Raw genomic sequence first — 18,458 nt, forward strand, 5'->3', positions numbered from 1 at the left:
AAGGGTTTAATGCTTGCACTTCCTTTTAAAATGCAAGTCTCACATAAGAATAGTGATAGGAATTTGAACAAACTAGACACTAAGTGTTCTTAATTTAAAAATAAAATGACTGCATTTAAAAACCACAGCAAGTCAAGCACAACCACAAAGCTTTAGAATTAACAAAAGATTTAGAGACTTGACTTTATATATATCCCACTGTTCATCCTTTAATTCATCCAATATTCAGTTTAAGATTGATAGCAGGTTGTTTTGTAGTGAGCACCAAATGTTTAGTGCTGAAAAACATGCTAATTACAAAAGGACAAACAATTACGTCTAGACCTATTTCCTTCAGTCTATCCAAAGCAACTGACAAAAGACACATTGAGATCAAAATTTCCAGAACTTTATTGATGCCATGTGAGCTAAACAAGAGCAGGTCTTGCCAGTAAAAACCCTCTAGCTGGAAGAGAAACAGCACAGTAAGTCACTGCTGACTGGTGTTGAGACAGACGAGCCAATGCGTTTCCCCTCTAAATCAATCATATCCAGTAACCAGCCAGAGATGAAGCGCCATATATACTGAAGACACTGGGCCCTGAAGCAAGAGGTAAGTGAAGGCCACTGCTTGTAAACAGCTTTAGAGTTATTTATTCAAATTGTTGTACTTAAAAATAGAAACTATATTGATGTTTAACTTGTAATTTAGCTTCCCTTCCATGTCTGTTACCATCTTCTGAAACAAACCTTGCTAAAGAACAAACTGGGACGTGTGCCAATGAAGTATTAACACCAGTTAATGTTTGCAATGTGAAAGTTAAGAACTGTTGGACTGGGTGACGGTGGTCAGGTCTGTCCACACTTCTCCTTGGATGTTTTCTCCTCACCAGCCTTCCTGTGAGGACCGACTCTAATCCTCTGCTTTAGCCTCCATCTCCTCGGCGTCGTCGTCTCCGTCCACCTCAGCGTTCTCCCGCTCTAACCTCTCCAGCTGCCGGGCGAGCTCTGTCTCATCCGTGTCTGTCACCACCTTGGGCTGGAAAATAATAAGTAGAAACATGTCAAAACTAATTAATTCTGTACAAGTATTTTAGCTTCTCCTGGTGGGGAAAAATACAATCTGTGATTTGCAAGTTCTTTAATAAATATTTTGGGGGGAAAGGCAGTGTTGTAAAAGGTGATGAAGTTGTAATTTGTGAGAAAATGACTCCACAGTTAACAGTTAAAAGTTAACAGTTTTAACGTGAGAATAAATTTGGAATATTTCGAGAATTTCAGTTCAAATTACTGTACTATGACATTCATTTTTTTTATGTACTATATACTTCTTAATGATTTCAGATGACATACTATGACATTTTTGAACACACATAACTTATGTTTTTACATGATTTCAGACAACACACTACTATGATACTTTTTATCATGATTTAGGACGACATACTATACTATGATGTATTTTCATGATGAAAAAAGTCATAGTATAGAATGTCGTCCGTAATCATGAAAAACATCATAGTATAGTATGTCGTTCGACATCATGACAAAAAGTCATAGTATAGTATGTCGTCCAAAATCATGGAAAAAAAGTCATAGTATAGTATGTCGTCCGAAATCATGGAAAAAAAGTCATAGTATAGTATGTCTGAAATCATGAAAAAAAAGTCATAGTATAGTATGTCGTCTGAAATCATGAAAAAAGTCATAGTATAGTATGTCGTCTGAAATCATGAAAAAAAGTCATAGTATAGTATGTCGTCCGAAATCATGAAAAAAAAGTCACAGAAAAGTATGTCGTCCGAAATCATGAAAAAAAAGTCATAGTATAGTATGTCGTCTGAAATCATGAAAAAAAAGTCATAGTATAGTATGTCGTCCGAAATCATGAAAAAAAAAAAGTCATAGAAAAGTATGTCGTCCGAAATCATGAAAAAAAAAGTCATAGTATAGTATGTCGTCCAAAATCATGAAAAAAAGAGTCATGGTATATATGTCGTCCAAAATCATGAAAAAAAAGTCATAGTATAGTATGTCGTCCAAAATCATGAAAAAAGTCATACAGTATGTTGTTCGACATCATGACAAAAAGTCATAGTATAGTATGTCGTCTGAAATCATGAAAAAAATAATATATATATATATATCTCTCACATTTTTCACATCACTGTATCACCGTTTAGATTAATCTGATGTTTGTAAAGTCTATAAACACAATGACTGAACAAACATTACTATTTCTGTGTGTGTAATTAATAACATGGTTTTCGTAGATTAGCTGGGCTAACCATTAGCTGTTAGCCGTTAGCGGTGTCTGTAATAACTCAATAAACGGTCTGTGAAAAAAATATTTTTTCCAGTGGATGTCTTAGTTACAACATGATTGCGCTATCTGGAGTAGTTTCATGTCGTATCCGACAACGGGAGGCTTTTAACAGATGACGTCCTGATGTTAGCTTTGCTGCTGCTGTTAGCTGTCCCTGTCAGCTGCAGCCACTGATGCTTTCTAGACATTGTGATTTCCCAAAACTGAATAAATACCACACATAGCAACACAAAACTGCTTTGCTAGCTCAATCATGTTGTAACAGCTGGATGGTTGATGCGTACATGCTGATTCGGGTGCTATCAGAGCCGATCCACGCATCACTATGGCTTAATAATCAACTCAGTCAATAAAAACAACCCGTCCTGTGTTAGGAGTGTATGTCGCTGACAGAAAGAAAGAAGGGGGGAAAAAGATAGAAAAGCAGTGTACACCTCACATATTTATTTCTCACAGTTGTGCACGTTTGGCTGGCATGCAGAAGCACCGTCTGTGTGTCTGTGTGTCGAGGGTGCGAGCCGCAGCTTCAGCTGCTCAGGTAGAGAGGCTGTGTAGCCCAGTGTGTTTTTTCGCTGATTGGTTCTGCAGGTTCTCTGCTGGTACACTGGCGACGGGGATCAAGCAGTTTGTCTCACTCGGGATAGATTGTGCTTTTCTGGTTCATAGTTTATGATTGACGTGCGATTTATTCGCGTTTAGAGGGAATTATTTTTACCGGCAATTACCGGATAACGGAAACGTGGGCACAGTTATCTATATAAAATACACAGACTAACTAACTAACTAACTGATTGACTAACATAAACAATTGAAAATTGAAAAAATTAGCTTGCACCGTTAGCTTTAGGGAAAGCGGCTGACTGGAAGTCACGCACAAAAACACGGAAGTTGATCACTATTTACTTCCGTGTTTGAAAATAAGGTGGATAGTATGTCATCCGAAATCATGGAGTTTTTTTTCATGAATTCGGATGACATATGATAGTATGGCATTTTTAAGCATTATAAAAATATACTATTTTATGACTTTTCATGACGTCTTTGTGATATACTCAGACGTATTGATGAAACTTATGACAATTCTATTTTATGACTGTTTTTTTTTTAAGATATACTATGATATTTCATGATTTTTATGACGCACTATACAATGACATTCTTGACATACTTTCCTATGAAATTTTAAGGCATTTTTATGACATACCTCACTATGACTTTCTTGTGACCCTTTTATTTTTTTTCATGGCATTACATTTATTTAGCTGATGCTTTTTTTAAAGCAGCTTATAATAAGTACATCCAGCCATGTGGGTACAACCCCAAGTAAGTGCAAGAATCAAGCAAATTAACAACAGCAACAGGAAGAGGTTTTAACACAAAGCCATTGAGGTCACTCACCTCCATCTGGATGTTAAAGACGCCTCTCTTCTCCTCAATCTTCTCCTTGATAGCAGCCATGGCTTGATTGAGGACAGACAGGCCCTCTGTGCGCTCCAGAGTGGTGGTGGTCATCACGTAACGAGGGGGAGCGATCAGGTTGATCTGCCAAGAACAAGACAATGTTAATATACAAGAGTGCAAGGTCTAAGTTTCACCATTCAGCATCAGTATATGATCATGTGGCTGAATTACCTTGATGGGCATGGCTTCTGTGGAGCAGCCAAGCCCAGCCCTCAGAGCTTCCTTTACGGCATCAATGCCCTCATACCCGTAGCAAGCTACTTCAATGTCTGCAGATTGGGAGAGGAACAAGAATTGTGATTATAGGTCACATTGTTATCTTGTTACTTCATTTTTAAAGTCCAACTGGGAAGCTATCATGACACAGTTAGAATAAACAATAGTATATTAGAGTACATTGTTACCTGCTCTGATTTTGACAGCCTGTGGAGTGAGTCGCCTGTTGATGTTATCGATCAGCACATTCCTCTCTTCCTCTGATAACTCCAGCCCATCCAGGATGGCAGGATCTCTGCAGGAGGGATTCCCCATTTGATTTAACATCATCAAATAAAACATTGTTTGAATACATTCTGTGTCGATAGATTTTTTTGTGATTTATCTCACACTAACACACACCACTTGAAACAAACACTTACGATACAGCCTGTTTGAAGACATCATAAGCTCCGTATCCTGGCCTCTTGTATTTCTCATCGAAAACCCAGGCAGTGCGCTGGTACAAACTCTCTAGCTGCTCGTCCTTACTGTAATCCAGCACCTCTGCCACGTGTCGCAGGATGCTGTACACCTGCAAACACAAACCTGCATCAGCTCAGGGAGAATACTGACTCAAAGGTCAGACTCACAAAGACATCAACAAAAGGAAAACCAAAGGGTTGTGGAGTTTGTAATGATCCAGATATGTATATGTTTGTCAGGCATGCAATATCAGGGTCAGCACAATGATCGAGGTCTTGTCCATACATCGTACGATAAGTCAATACCTTAATTATCATGACAGGCCTGCACATGTTGGCAATCGTTTCAATAGTGAGTTATTTTTATGAGAATACAAAATTAAAAACAGAAAAAACCTTTGGGCACGATTTGACTTACAGTTTTAGATTTGGTGAATTTATCTTCACACTTGATGGCCTCCTCTGGTGAAACTCTTCTTTTCGATAAATCAATGTATCCTGAAGACAAAGCAGAGGAGAGATGCTGTAACATTTTTTTTTCATGGTATGATATGGCAGGAGTTTACATATCACCTTGGGTTGGTCCTTCACCTTCTCAAAATGATCTCACACTTTGGATTTCCTGCCTGACATGTTATTAACTAGCCTGTGTAGTAACCGCAGGTACCAGCCCTGGAGATTGGTCGACTATTAGGGGACAGTAGGGACCAAGGTATATTAGAGTTTTGCAGAAAACGGGGAAAAGATGGCATCTCTCTTTCAGGTTTATCAAATATTACATGGATTAAAGTTCACGCTGTTGTTGGGACATTACATCTATTTCACCTGCCAGTTTGGCACCAGCAGCCAAACGTTTCCTGTCCCTTGTCCAACTTCTCATACAGCCCTAAATCCATCACTAAACACACACCGCTGACCTTCACCTCTGGTGGTTAACACCCCCCCGCTTTCACTCACCCTTCTCTTTGTCTACTCGGATGACGACCACGCACTCGTTGCGGCCTATGCGGATGAGCTTGTTGATGGAGCGGATACGTCGACGCGACAGCTCGCTGAGGAGGATCATGCCCTCGATGTTGTTGTACTCCAAGAGGCTGACGTAGGCGCCCATCTCGGCGATGGACCTCACGTTCACCATCACGACATCCTCCACCTCTGGGAACCGGTGCTGGTAAAATCGACAGCTGAGCCCCGGCATCGCTGAGAGAAGAGAAACAAAGAGAAGATGGGGGTTAAATAGTTGAAGCAGACAGGACGAGCTGGAAACTTTAGACAACATGATTACTTAATTAAAAGTATTACTTCGCCTAAAAAAAGTTTAATGTGAGAATAATGGTCCTGTGTTTCTGAAGGGAGCTTTCTTAAGTTTGAGAAAATTGCCCCGATGATGTCAAAGTGATGCGATAAAGATTACGGTGTTTAGGCTTGAATACTTAAATTCCATAACAGAGAGCCTGTGTTACAAACTGGATGTGTGGAGTTTAAAGATGTGGGCATCTACCAGGCAGGGAGGGTCTACCAAAAGATGTAACCATGTTGCATTATGGGAATTGTAGGCCTACACCACCAACTAATAATCCAGATCCCTCAGCCTCTGCTGCTCCAGTTTTGACCACGAATTTTCACCCAACTTTAGAGAAAAGAAATACTGAATTGCCTTGCTACCCTATAAAGGTTCAATGTGGAGAATTTAGTAGTACCTAGCGGTGAGGTTGCAGAGCTGAAACTTCTCCCGTGTGCCAAGCGTGTATGAGAACCACAGTGGCCAACATGAAAACATGAATGGCCCTATTTAGAGCCAGTGTGGCCAGAGTCCATGGCAGACTCCATGGATGAGGGCCCGCTCCCTATATAGATTGTAAGAGCTCATTCTAAGGTAACAAAAACACAGTGTTTCTTATTTTCAGCTGATTATAAACCAGTGAAACCAAAGTTTAAAATATTCTGCCAATAAATGCCCCAAAATCCTACACACTGGAACTTTAAATAGATTTCATCACATTTTTTTCTATATCTTTAATACTGTGTAGCTCAGTTTTAATTTTGTGAAGATGATTATAATGACGATAATATAACAACTTGAGCGGTGGTTCTCGGCCAGGCATTAAGGATGCTTGAAAGGGTTCCTGAAGATATATATCTGAAAGGTTAGAAGATAATTAAAGAAATATGTTCACTTTATCCGTTCTCCAATTATTTGCTTTTGTCTTGTGATGCCTCATAATTTCACCTCTTCAAGCTTTAAAATCCTTTTTTTTTTTTTGTTTAATGGTCAGTGGTTTATAGGGCCATGAACTGTGATGGAGCAGATAATGCTCTATTTTTTCAATGAGTCACAATAAGTAATAAAGGCCAGGAACCACTTATCTACAGACCACAGAAGACAGACAACACATCCGCTCCTAGGATACAATGACATCAACTGTTGTGATCTCACTGAGGGATACAGGCATGATTTCTGACTCTGTTGTTGAACTTGTAACTAAAATAAAACTGACTTGGATGTAAAAAGTTGAAGAAAAACTCCAGGAGCCTGCAGAGACAGTCATTAATTAATTAAGCTGTCAACAGACTTCAATCAACTACTACATCATCGATTTAGATCAAGATTAGATGGAATGATTTCTAGCATCAGAAATGCCAATGAAAACAATGGCTCTGCAGGAAACTCTACCTCCACAAAGATTATTACCGTAAAACGTAATTAAAAATCTATTCCCAATTTAACGCCCAGTCCCTTTTACTAGCCTGGTGTGGCGACACATTTTGACAAATAAAAGCCTGTCTCAATTAGAGGCCTGGTCTGGTTGCAAAGCAGTTCATTTTTTTAACAGAGGTTCTTCAGCTGTATAAAACCAGGTTATTGGCAACCTCAGATCATGTGTCCATTCCTTGATTACCCTGTAAATTATTGATATTCCTTCAGTCCGTAAGCATCCTCAGATTAAAAGAATCAAATGAGTTTTTCATAAAAATTTGTCCAAGTTATGAGTATTGTAGGATAAAGTGGTGTTGTGTCAGTATGCCAGGCGCCATAACTCTCTTTCTCTGATGTGCTGTCTGTCGGAGCTAGATCATATGAATGATTCACAATTGATGTATTATCTAAAGCCTAATCTTCATATAAGTAATATTCATACTGGTTTAAATAAACAATTCGATTGTATGTCCCGATCTTTGCTGTGAAACAGTTTAGTGTGAAAGGAATTAAAGGCCTGTCCCATATCCTCCTGAGACCTGAACTTTTGTTTGGTATGCATTTATGCTTCCCCTGGGATTAGTAGGACCTGGTAAGTACAAAAAACTAAACACTGTCAACAATAATAAAGTCCCTATATCCTCAAACAAGACGATACTAAAGTCTCAATGTCCTTCAACGAGCTGATGATAAAGTCCCAATGTCCTCAAACAAGTACTTTCTAATTAACAGCGTCTTAGCTTGTTACTGTTGCTAACATTGGCGAAATTTTTTGGCATATCAACCTACAAACATTATTTATCATAAGCAAACAAGTTTCAACCGTCAAATGTGATCAGGTTTTAGACGTCGTCCACATTTGTGTTGGGATCGGCTGTAGACTGACTTGGCAGAAATGGCGGCCATCTTGTTTTTACATTAATTGGTGTATTGTGGTCTTACTGCCACTAGATGGCAAGAAAGTGTCCATGAACGAGGACAACGGGTCTAATTTCAGCAGAATGAAGAATAAGGTGCAGTAAACACAAAATGTAATGTCCTTGTATGAGGACACAGGGACTCAGGAGGATGTAAATGCTTGTCCCAAATACAGGCCTGTTGATTTCAGTGATTAAAGCCAATAATAGCCTGGGCTTTTAACTGAAGTTGTATGGTAGATTCAGTTCATTCATAGTTATGGATTCGTATTTGAAGGCACTGACTTGTGGTGCTAATAAACTGAGTAGCGCTATAGTCAGAGCTGTTTCTTATTAAATCTCATCTCGATGACATAAATGTTAGGCACAAAATATTTACTCTAATATCTACTGAACAGTCCAAAGCCATTTGAATGACACACTGTCTCTGGGTGTTTCTGTTCTGCTTCAGCAGAACAAACAACAGCGTTCAGCCTGGAAAGTTTTCCCAAAATAACTGCAGGGAGATGAAGCGGTATTAAGTGAGCTGGCAGCGCAGGCACGGTCAGTTTTATTCCACATTTGTGTGTGTGAATGGGCTGATGCAATGCAGACTGACGAGAAGCCCCCCTTCAGTTTGAGTTGGCTAACATTAACAAAATCAGGCAGAACCCGCTTAAAATGAGTGTAGCATGCTAACAACGACTGTAACTAGTGACAGATATTAAGTTAAATACCACATGGTGAATATTTAATTTAAATAGAAAACTGTTGCTTCAGTCACCGTTAGCTTCGGAGCTAATAACCCGGTTCACTCAACTCACATGCGGCACATGTACCGCTGGTGATGCTAGCAGTTAGCTAGCCAGCTAGTATCTCCGTCTGTTCCCCACTACCCGGTAAAAAAACACCGTTATCGGTAAAAACTCACCTGTGTCATGTGGTTACAGGTCGATACACAGGAATGTTCTCTACTGGGAGTGTTTCAGCGTCCGATAATGTGTCCCGTTTGGTTTTATTAAACGAACAATTCAGGCCCGCTAGCTCACATTCATGGGTGTGCTAATTTCTCGACCCGGAAAAGATCGTCACAGCTTTTCGTCGTGCGCAAGTGTAGAGCACGGTCACATGACCAGAGGCCAGCTGATCATCGCGGAGAGAGTCGGACAAGATCACGACCAACAGCTCGACCCAGGCTGCTAATCCTGCACGAAAACAGCGGCTTTTCATTAATATATGCACAGTTTAACAGCACAGAAGCAAAGCTAAGGGTTTAGTGTTCATTTCAGGAACCGGAAGTTAACAGAAGACCGCGATCGTCGACCAAAGCACGAGAAGATGTCTGGAAAAGACAGGATCGACATATTCCCCTCCAGAATGTAAGCAGCTTTTTCAGCTAGCTAGTTGCTAACCCACTGTAGCCTCTAATTCAGTTGTTTTAACGCAGTGTTGTTGACCTATTGCTTTATAGTCTGTCATATTAATGATTCCCTGCTGCTGTCTGATGGGAAGTTCAGCTAATCTTACATGAAGGGATCACAGTCTTGTGCTGCGGTGTGATTCAACCCCAAATATAGTTTATATCAGTGCCAGGTTACTGTGTGAAAGAGGAAGAGTCCTGCTTTTGTCATGTGATGTTTCTGACATGATCCCAGTGTGAGCTGTCAGTCTGAAACACACTGACCTCCAGACAGAGTAAAGGTCTACAGTATGGAGTGATCAGAGGAGTTACATGTAGTGCCTGTAATGTCAAATTATTTTACTACATTGATTCAATAATTCCAGCTCTTTTGAAGCTTCCTTGTGTGAGGGAGGAGTTTTAATCCCAGATGACCTGTACATGGATAAAATGATCATTAAATATCACTGAGCTGGGATATGAATATGTCAGTGACTCTCAACCAGGAGTACTCATACCCTTTAAAGTACTTTTGTAGTTGCCAGGCAGTACAGAGATTGTGGTGTAGTGCCACTTTGAAAAAATAGAAATTATGATTTAATGAAATATGTCCACATATTTGTATTTTGGAGGCTCATCCACATGAAAGTAGGGTCCCAAATTTGTGACACTGATCTTGGGCAGTAGCTCAGGGGGCAGCAGTACCTCAGTCCACAGGGATTTGGTTTGGAAATTGGAGAGTTGCCGGTTAAAGTCAAAAATTAGGCTACACGGAAATGACCCATGGTTATTTTTTAACTTTTTAATTTGTATTTATCATTGTTGAAAGCCTAAAGTGATTCTTACATTATCCAATTGTCAAAATGTGTAACCTATAGGCCTACAACAAGTTAAAAAAAATGTTTAAACATTTCGGCAACTAAAATGGCCTGGCGTCTTTTCTCTAAGTTTTGCCGAACATCAAGAGCGATGGCTTGTCTTGAGTTTCCTGAGCAAAGCTAGCCGTGGATTTCAAATCTAGAAAGATAAAGTCTTAAATAGTGCATAGACAGATTTGATTACTTTCACTGCAAGATACCAAATATTCATAAATACTTAACTGTGGAGTAGCCACCTAATTTTAAAACATGTTTAACAGAGGGGTGCTAATTTAGACTTAATAAGGCTCTGTTGCTTTTATTATGAGGCTCAAATATATTTTGCGGCTCCTCTGGTTGTAAAGGTTGCTGACCCCTGTCTTAGATCATAGCAGTAACATGTATGAATTTTGAAATCGGGCGTAGTTCCCCTACCAGGATGACTCTGACTTGTGCGACAGTATTCAAAATGTGTGTTTTTGTGATTGCAGGGCTCAGACCATCATGAAGGCTCGGCTGAAAGGGGCTCAAACCGGCCGCAACCTGCTCAAGAAGAAATCTGACGCCCTCTCCATGCGTTTCCGTCAGATCCTCCGCAAAATTATTGAAGTCAGTTGTTGTTCCGCATGCCTTTACTTCTTTAATAACTGTGAACTAATGGTTTTCTAAAGGTGGACTCCTTGTCTTGTTTCCTCAGACTAAGACTAAGATGGGAGAGGTGATGAGAGAAGCGGCCTTCTCTTTGGCTGAGGCCAAATTTACAGCTGGAGACTTCAGGTGAGAATGAGAGAAAGAGGACGTGATGTGGCATTATGATCAGCTCAGACGCATCTATAAAACTCACATCTGTAATTCTGTCTGCAGCACAACTGTAATCCAGAATGTCAACAAAGCCCAGGTGAAGGTCCGAGCCAAGAAAGACAACGTGGCAGGTCAGCATCAAAAAATATTATCTTTATACTTTTCACAATCACTGTTAAAGAGACAAGTTCTTATACACATGATTCCCTTGTTGTTTCAGGTGTCACCCTTCCAGTTTTTGAGCACTACCAAGAAGGCGGAGACAGTAAGTCACGTTTAATAAGATAGTTTTGGGGATTACTGAGTGAAGGAGAGTCCTCACACTCACTGTGTCCTCCAGGTTATGAGCTGACTGGTCTGGCCAGGGGAGGAGAGCAGCTCTCCAGGTTGAAGAGGAACTATGCCAGAGCTGTGGAGCTGCTGGTGGAGCTGGCCTCCTTACAGGTAGGGGGCATTGTTAGGAAATGTTATTTTAGTGAAATATGAGACAAAACTACAGCAGTTTCTCTGTATTTTCAGTAAAAAAAATTATCATAACTATGAAATTCTGACTCATATTTTCCCACTTCCTGTCTGTAGACATCTTTTGTCACTCTGGATGAAGCCATAAAGATCACCAACCGCCGTGTTAACGCTATTGAGCACGGTAATTTCACACTAAACATACAGTGTTGTCTGTTACAGAATTACAAAGACTGTTATTAAAGCTCTTACTTATCTTTCGTTGCAGTGATTATTCCTCGCATCGATCGCACTCTTACCTACATCATCACAGAGCTGGACGAGAGAGAACGAGAGGAGTTCTACAGGTGAGAACATAAATCCCATTTTATTTATCTTTTAATTTCTACCTTATTTTTGTTTTAACGCTGATTATATTTCTCGTCTGCCAGGCTGAAGAAGATCCAAGAGAAGAAGAAGCAGCTCAGGGAAAGGACAGAACTGGAGATCGCAGCTCGCTTGGCTGAACTGGGTCCCATCGCGGAGCCCACCAACATGCTGACGGAGGAGACGGATGAAGACCTGCTGTTCGAGTGAAGCGCTCCAAAAGGCCTCACCCCAACCTCCTATTTATTCTGTGCCTCTCAGGCCATGTCCATGTCTCCTCATGCAAGTGATGGATTTTTTTTGTGTACTCGTCTGTGATGATTTGTTCTATTGTTTCAGTGCGTGTTTCCAGATATGTCACTGTACAGAACCAAAGTGTCGTCACACTTGGCTGCTCACCCAAAAGGCCGCCAGTTCACTATTATGAAATAATCTAATAAGAGTATAAGTATGTTTACACATGGTTTGTGAGTGAAATAAAAGAAGCATTCTGTGTGACTGATCAGCTTGTAGATATTCCTCCCAACATTCAGAGCCATTGCATGCTGTAAAGCTTAGAGGGTGACTTTGGTGTTTTTCAACCTGGATCCTATTTTACCTTTTTTTTGTGTCTGAGTGATTCATAGAGACAGCTGTTTTTGAAAACTGGAAGTATTGAGTGCGACGCGAAACAAGCTGCAATGTAACGATAACTGGACAATAGCACACTGTCGATTTACGTCCACTGAAAGTGCTTGTTTTTGCCACTGACAGGCTTGTCTGTCTTGTATGGAAAGGATCCCTACAGAGATAGACCCATTTTTAAAGAGGAAGTTACTTTTTGTTTAACCAGAAACAGCCCCAAAATTGCTATCCCCAAACCCACCAGACTCCATTTAAACAAACAGCAATTTTTATCATCACAAACTCACAAAAGCTGTCTTGACTCGTCTTTCAACTGTTCCTACAATCACCGGCTTGCTTGAAATAAACCCTTAATTCACCCAGTTACATGTGAAGACATGCTGACTCTACACACGCTAAAATTACTGTTTATTTAAATGGAGTCTGGTGGGTTTAGCGATAGCAATTTCTGGACTGTTTCTGGCTGAACAAAAAAAGGTCAGTATCAGTAAGATCAATCTCTGTCGGGATCCTTTTCATAACGTTATCAGACATTTAGAATACTAATCCGAGCCTGTCAGAGGCAAAAACAAACACATTTGTTGCTCACACCTTCCAAGTGTTTACACTGCAGCCTGTTTCACTGCTGCGGGCTGCAACGCTCTTTTTCAATGCTGGACCAGTTTCGAAAATTGTTCCCATTTGTCACTTAGACACAAAACATGGAAAAAAGAGTCCAGGTTGAAAAACACCAAAGTTGCGATTTAAGTTGGCTGTAGATTTCAGAGTGTGAGTGTGTTGTGGAGGTTGTTGTTGTTACCTCATCTGAAGATGTTTACCATTGCAACACAAAACCCTGAAGTGACCCCACTGTAAAACACGGTGTGCAAATCAACATAGCCCCACACGTCATCCAAATAAAGATGTTATCGATATCTAACCACTGTCTGGATCTCTTGTTAGATATAAGATATAATGTTAGATATGTTACATGTTGCAACAGTTAGTATTGAAAATGCCTCTGATGCTGCCTAAAATGCTGGATTGGATATCGGTGAGTATGCTGGTCCAAGGATGATCTGATACTAGGGCTGCGACGATTAGTCGACTAATCGACTATTAAAATAATTGGTGGTAATAACTGGTTTGAGTCATTTTTCATAGAAAAGTACTATAAAAGTACCCCAAAATACTCTTATTGCAGCTTGTTACGTTCAAATATTGGCAGCTTTACACACTATCTCATGACGGTGAACTAAAACCCTTTGGCGTGAGTACGAAACAAGACATTAGATGGCATAATTTTGGGGTTTGGGAGAGACAGACCGACATTTTTCAACATTTTAACACATTTTTTGATAAAATGATTAGTCGACTAATCAAAGAAATAATCGACAGATTAGTCGATGATGAAAATAATCGTTAGTTGCTGCCCTATCTGATACACTGACACACACACAATTTATTAATAAACTTAAATGTAGTTTCACACTCGTATAAAACAAGTTTTCCCAGGAATCAATTCTTCCTAACCGCTTTAAAATGGCGGCCTACACAGCAAGATGTCAGCAATACTGGCAGTGGAAAGCCGCATCAATAAAAAGGCAACATGCTCAGTATGCAAGGCTTTAGTTTCAGGGTTAGTAGTATGCAGCTGTTAATTTTTTTAACCAATGGTATCGATCCGTACTTAGTATTGGCTGATGCGCAAGTTCAGGTATCGTAATTGGTACTGGGAAGACAAAAATGGTATCAAAATATCTATACTTATAGTCCCATGTGTGAAGATACAGAGGACTGGGAGACTGCTGGGATCAAATTACTTTCAGTCACCAGCTCCGGGAGGAATGGCAGCCATCTTACATCACAATGTTACATTTAACACATTATTTTTAGCTTCACAGGGGTTGAGTTAGTACACATTTGTTTTGCAACATCAGTATTAAGAACCCATTAAAAATGATGCAATGTATTCACCACTTCATATCATGTATCTGATTTTATTAACACTGTTCCAGAGTTGTGCTTATGATTTAACAAGTACCCTGCAAAGAAGCAAAACTGTAATTGTTGGAGTTACACTAACTGACGAGATGTTTTTTTTTTTCTTACAATACTGGTAAAAAAAATCCAACAGTCTCAGCAGCACTTTGCAGCCTGATATACTGACTAACGATAACCAGCTAGAGACAATACTGATTTGAGGTCTGTTATCACAGCGTAAATGAGACATGAGACGACACAAAATACTGACACTGGTGTGGAGGACGTACCTCGAAACTGTGCAGGTTACAGCAGATTCTTCTTCTGTGGTTTCTGAATGGAAGACGTTACACCGCAGTGCTCCTCTCCTGTTTGGTTTCTACAAAGCTTTTGGTTTACTGCCTTTTAATTGTGACGATAACACTCTGCCAGGTGAGTGTCCGTTTCGTATATCACAAACAAACAAAATGTAACAATAAAATATTTTATCCTTTCGTCTAGAAAATATATATTTACAATTATAAATAACTATTAAGAACTGGATAGAAACATTTCTATGTGTTTGATACTTTGCATAAAACTGAGATCAACAATAAACAGAGAAAAAGAACTCACAGAGACACACACACAGTCAACGAGAAGAAAAGTAAGAAACTTGAGTCCATCCCTGCGTCACGCGATAAAGATCACCTCTTCTATAAACGAGGAGAATGTGCAAGTGAAAATCCAGTGACAACCAGCACTGTCCATCCTTCATCTTTCAAACTCCAGGAACATTCATTTCTGTTTGACTCCTCCTACCCTGAGGCTCCCTGCGTTGACACCCCATGACCTCTAGCACAGCCAGGAGGTGGGCACCCACTGTGGCTCAGTGTCCAGCTTGTCTATCAGCCTGCGCAGCTCGCTGAAAGCCTGGTCCGGATCCATGTTCACGATGGTTGCATCGAAGAAGTGGCCATAATTGTGCTCCATCTCGCGGGCCTTTTCGATGACCTCCTTTAGCTCCTCGGGCTGTGAATAGAAAATCAGACATTGTTTTTAAGACTGTGGAGACTCTTCTGTAGTCACTATGCTGTAGTGACATAATTCTAAGCTCATTTTTTAAATTCTATTTTAATCATGAATATTTTGGATGTGTTCAGAAATACATACAACCTACTGCCTATTAAATGAATGATTAGGTATGCCTTTACCAACAGACTGGTCACACTGAAGTAGTCAAGCAACATGACTGAATCACATGACTGCGGATGGTCTGAACCTGCCAGTGTCTCTCACATCTCCAAAAAAAGTCACAGCAAATTTTCAAACAGGTGTTGTTTGGGTAAACTGGCTTCTGTTTCAGAGCGGCAAAGAATTTATTTCTGGGAAAAACAGTTTGGGTGTGAAACTACTTCAAAGTTAGTTAGACAGACTTGCATACTTGCTGATACCTGATCCAGCATTTCAGGCAGTACTGGAGGCTGACACTGATATCAGTATCAGAACAACTCTATCCAGTGAGCTCACGTCTCATACTCGCAAATTCTTGTAAATAAAATTCACATACTATGCAGTGTAAACACATCACATACTTTATTCATTCATTTAATTTCAATTTTCTGTAACTGCTTATCCTGTTTGGGGTCGCCGGGGGGCTGGCGCCTATCCCAGCTGACATTGGGCGAGAGGCAGGGTACAACCTGGACAGGTTGCAGGACTATCACAGAGCTGACACATAGAGACAGACAACCATTCACACCTATGGCCAATCTAGAGTCGACAATTAACCTGATGTTAATGTCTTTGGATTGTTGGAGAAAACCTGCATTAACATTTAACATGCAAACTCCCCCACCCCAGGGTTCAAACCAGGAGCCCTCATGCTTCTTGATTTGTTCATTGTGATAGCTGTGCTCTCTTTATCTATTGATTATTTCATTATGTGAAGTGATGCAATATTGTTAACAGTGTACTTTGTATTTAAAGGGCCAGGAGTAAACAATCACTTTTTACTATTTCTGTCCCAATAAAGACCCTGTGAAGGTGAAACTGGACTCAAAGCTTTTATATATATATGTTTCCTTGTTTTGCCCCAGAGTGCCAAAAGAACATTTCTTTTCTGTGATGAATCCTAAATGCTTCCTTTTTGCTTTAATATGTTGCCTTTATTCTGCAAATAACTGCATGCACAATGTACAAACTTCTATAGGTAAAACACTGTACACACTGAGTACCTTTGGTGTTTTCCCCTCTGTGGCCAGCAGGGTGCGTAGTCGTTCCTGAGAAGGAGGAGCGATGAAGATGACATATGGCTTGAGATTGGAGGACCTCAACACCCGCAGTGACTGACGAGAAAGAACAGAGACACACAAATATATGTCATGTGAGACCAATACAACTAAAAGATAGGACTCAAAATATACAATTACATAAAACACAATCTGAGATTTATGTTCACGATATGACAAGGTGTAATTATGTTCTGTCCAAGCCACAGTGGTTGAAATCAAGACAGAGGGATAAATGTGCTTTGTAATCAACATGTTAGACAGTGCTCTGCTTCCTACCCTGGTGTGCAGGCAGAGCAAACAGATGCGTCCAGAGTTGATGACGTGTCGCACTGAGTCGGTGCTGGTGCCGTACAAGTTCTTCTCATATTCCCCCGACTCAATGAACTTCCCCGTCGCCAAGTCGGCTTCAAAGGCAGACCGGCTCACAAAATGGTACTCGCGCCCATTCCTCTCGTGTATCCTTGAGTTTCTGGTTGTGTCTGAGCCATGACAGAGGATAAATTAATTTGACTTAGTTTTTTATATTTGAGAATTTGTGCAGTCACAGTTGAAGAGGGGTCATGTTATAAGTCAAAACCGAGACCACATGTACTTGGACTTACGAGGAACAGCAACGGCAAACTTTTCTGGCTCGAGGGCCAGAAGCCTCCGGCGCAGCTCATCATGACCGCTGTTCGTTGGACCAATCAGAGAGATGGGGCGTTTACGATTGGCGGGCTGGTGATAAAGCGACATCTCCTCATATGTCAGGATGTCATCGTAGTCTGAAGAGACAGTTGAGCAGGGATTAAACAAACAACCTTGACTAACATACTAAATCCTTTCTAGCTGTCAGGCTGCTGTTCTGTAACTAACGCTGACCTTTGACCTCTCTGTAGAGGCAGGTGAGAGGTTAAAAATACCACACTGTTATATTATCATCCCTGTGTTTGTGTGAACGTCTTGTTGTGTGTCTTATAACAATGTCCTGCTTCATATCCGACCATCTCATCCACACATGAAATCACAGTCTGCTTCTGTCGGCCCCTGAGCAGCTCCACTAAAGCCATGTGTGTGTCTGTCTGAGTACATGTATGTTTCTTTGTGTTAACCAACAACATCACACATCCTTTCAAGCCAATTTAGGCACCTGCTGGGCACCTGTTGGTGCCTCCTCTGATCCCGTCTGTGAAGACAGGACTAATCTGACCTGTGACACACCGAGTCTGGACAAGCTGCCGCGAGAGCAGAGGAACATGTCAACTCCGGCCAACTTGTAGACACTTGGAAGCTGCCCAGGATAGAGGCAGTCTTTGACTCGTGTTAAACGAGACGTGACAATTGGAGTTTTGTGGGTTAAAGGAGTAGCTTCTCAGCGGTGGTTGGAGGAAGAGAGAGCACATTCCTAAACCAGCAAACCCACTTCCCAAAATGTTAAGCTCTGAAGAGACAGACACAAAAAGTGGAGTCTTACCAGAATTCTTGCTCAAGGTAGACGTGCTCTTCTTCCTCTGTTTCTTGCTTTTCTTTGCATACCAAAGCTTCCCTGGAGACATGACAAGTCAAAAGTGTTTGCTTTAAAATGGGGTTTTATCATTTCGCTTTGTTACAACCATCTAGACACCACAAGCTCTGTTTGTGTGTGAGTCAGGGAGGAGGCAAAACATTTGTGAATTATATTATTTTCTCACCACA

The 18,458-nt window shown here is 40.6% G+C and overlaps 3 protein-coding genes across 4 annotated transcripts in view; 1 reads left to right on the forward strand and 2 right to left on the reverse strand.

Moving 5' to 3' along the window:
* Positions 1–366: 366 nt before the first annotated feature.
* On the reverse strand, positions 367–9,132 carry eif2s1b (eukaryotic translation initiation factor 2, subunit 1 alpha b). The gene is made up of 8 exons (XM_033648355.2): positions 8,972–9,132; positions 5,404–5,646; positions 4,865–4,944; positions 4,405–4,556; positions 4,171–4,277; positions 3,938–4,035; positions 3,704–3,847; positions 367–1,018 (listed from the first exon to the last, which is right to left on the reverse strand). Exons 2-8 carry the CDS (start codon positions 5,642–5,644, stop codon positions 893–895), a joined length of 948 nt encoding a protein of 315 aa, XP_033504246.1. The 5' UTR covers positions 5,645–5,646; positions 8,972–9,132; the 3' UTR covers positions 367–892.
* A 37-nt stretch (positions 9,133–9,169) lies between these two features.
* atp6v1d (ATPase H+ transporting V1 subunit D) lies at positions 9,170–13,468 on the forward strand. The gene is made up of 9 exons (XM_033648356.2): positions 9,170–9,419; positions 10,788–10,905; positions 10,994–11,073; positions 11,161–11,228; positions 11,318–11,362; positions 11,438–11,541; positions 11,677–11,743; positions 11,828–11,906; positions 11,991–13,468. The coding sequence occupies exons 1-9, from the start codon at positions 9,379–9,381 to the stop codon at positions 12,133–12,135; spliced, it is 747 nt and encodes a 248-aa protein (XP_033504247.1). The 5' UTR covers positions 9,170–9,378; the 3' UTR covers positions 12,136–13,468.
* Positions 13,469–14,515: 1,047 nt separating this feature from the next.
* Positions 14,516–18,458, reverse strand: part of pals1b (protein associated with LIN7 1, MAGUK p55 family member b) — a 28,054-nt gene continuing 24,111 nt past the window's right edge. For both annotated transcript variants that reach the window (XM_033648030.2, XM_033648029.2), the window contains exons 10-14: positions 18,238–18,309; positions 17,387–17,548; positions 17,061–17,263; positions 16,728–16,838; positions 14,516–15,522 (exon numbers count right to left, since the gene is read on the reverse strand). In XM_033648030.2, coding sequence (XP_033503921.1) covers positions 15,346–15,522; positions 16,728–16,838; positions 17,061–17,263; positions 17,387–17,548; positions 18,238–18,309 — 725 coding nt within the window. In that variant the 3' untranslated portion in view covers positions 14,516–15,345. The remainder of the gene's footprint in view (positions 15,523–16,727; positions 16,839–17,060; positions 17,264–17,386; positions 17,549–18,237; positions 18,310–18,458) is intronic.

Source organism: Epinephelus lanceolatus, chromosome 13 (assembly GCF_041903045.1).
Source record: "Epinephelus lanceolatus isolate andai-2023 chromosome 13, ASM4190304v1, whole genome shotgun sequence".
Classification (NCBI taxonomy): Eukaryota; Metazoa; Chordata; class Actinopteri; order Perciformes; family Serranidae; genus Epinephelus; species Epinephelus lanceolatus.

What these genes read in the sequence shown, in the direction of transcription:
- eif2s1b (XM_033648355.2), bottom strand. Translation starts at nt 5,644, where the DNA reads ATGCCGGGGCTCAGCTGTCGATTTTACCAGCACCGGTTCCCAGAGGTG. An exon ending in CCGAGTAGACAAAGAGAAGG is followed by an intron (nt 4,945 to 5,403) that starts GTGAGTGAAAGC and finishes CTTTGTCTTCAG; the next exon opens with GATACATTGATTTATCGAAA. An exon ending in TCTTTAACATCCAGATGGAG is followed by an intron (nt 1,019 to 3,703) that starts GTGAGTGACCTC and finishes ATTATTTTCCAG; the next exon opens with CCCAAGGTGGTGACAGACAC.
- atp6v1d (XM_033648356.2), top strand. Translation starts at nt 9,379, where the DNA reads ATGTCTGGAAAAGACAGGATCGACATATTCCCCTCCAGAAT. An exon ending in GACATATTCCCCTCCAGAAT is followed by an intron (nt 9,420 to 10,787) that starts GTAAGCAGCTTT and finishes TTGTGATTGCAG; the next exon opens with GGCTCAGACCATCATGAAGG. An exon ending in TGTTAACGCTATTGAGCACG is followed by an intron (nt 11,744 to 11,827) that starts GTAATTTCACAC and finishes CTTTCGTTGCAG; the next exon opens with TGATTATTCCTCGCATCGAT.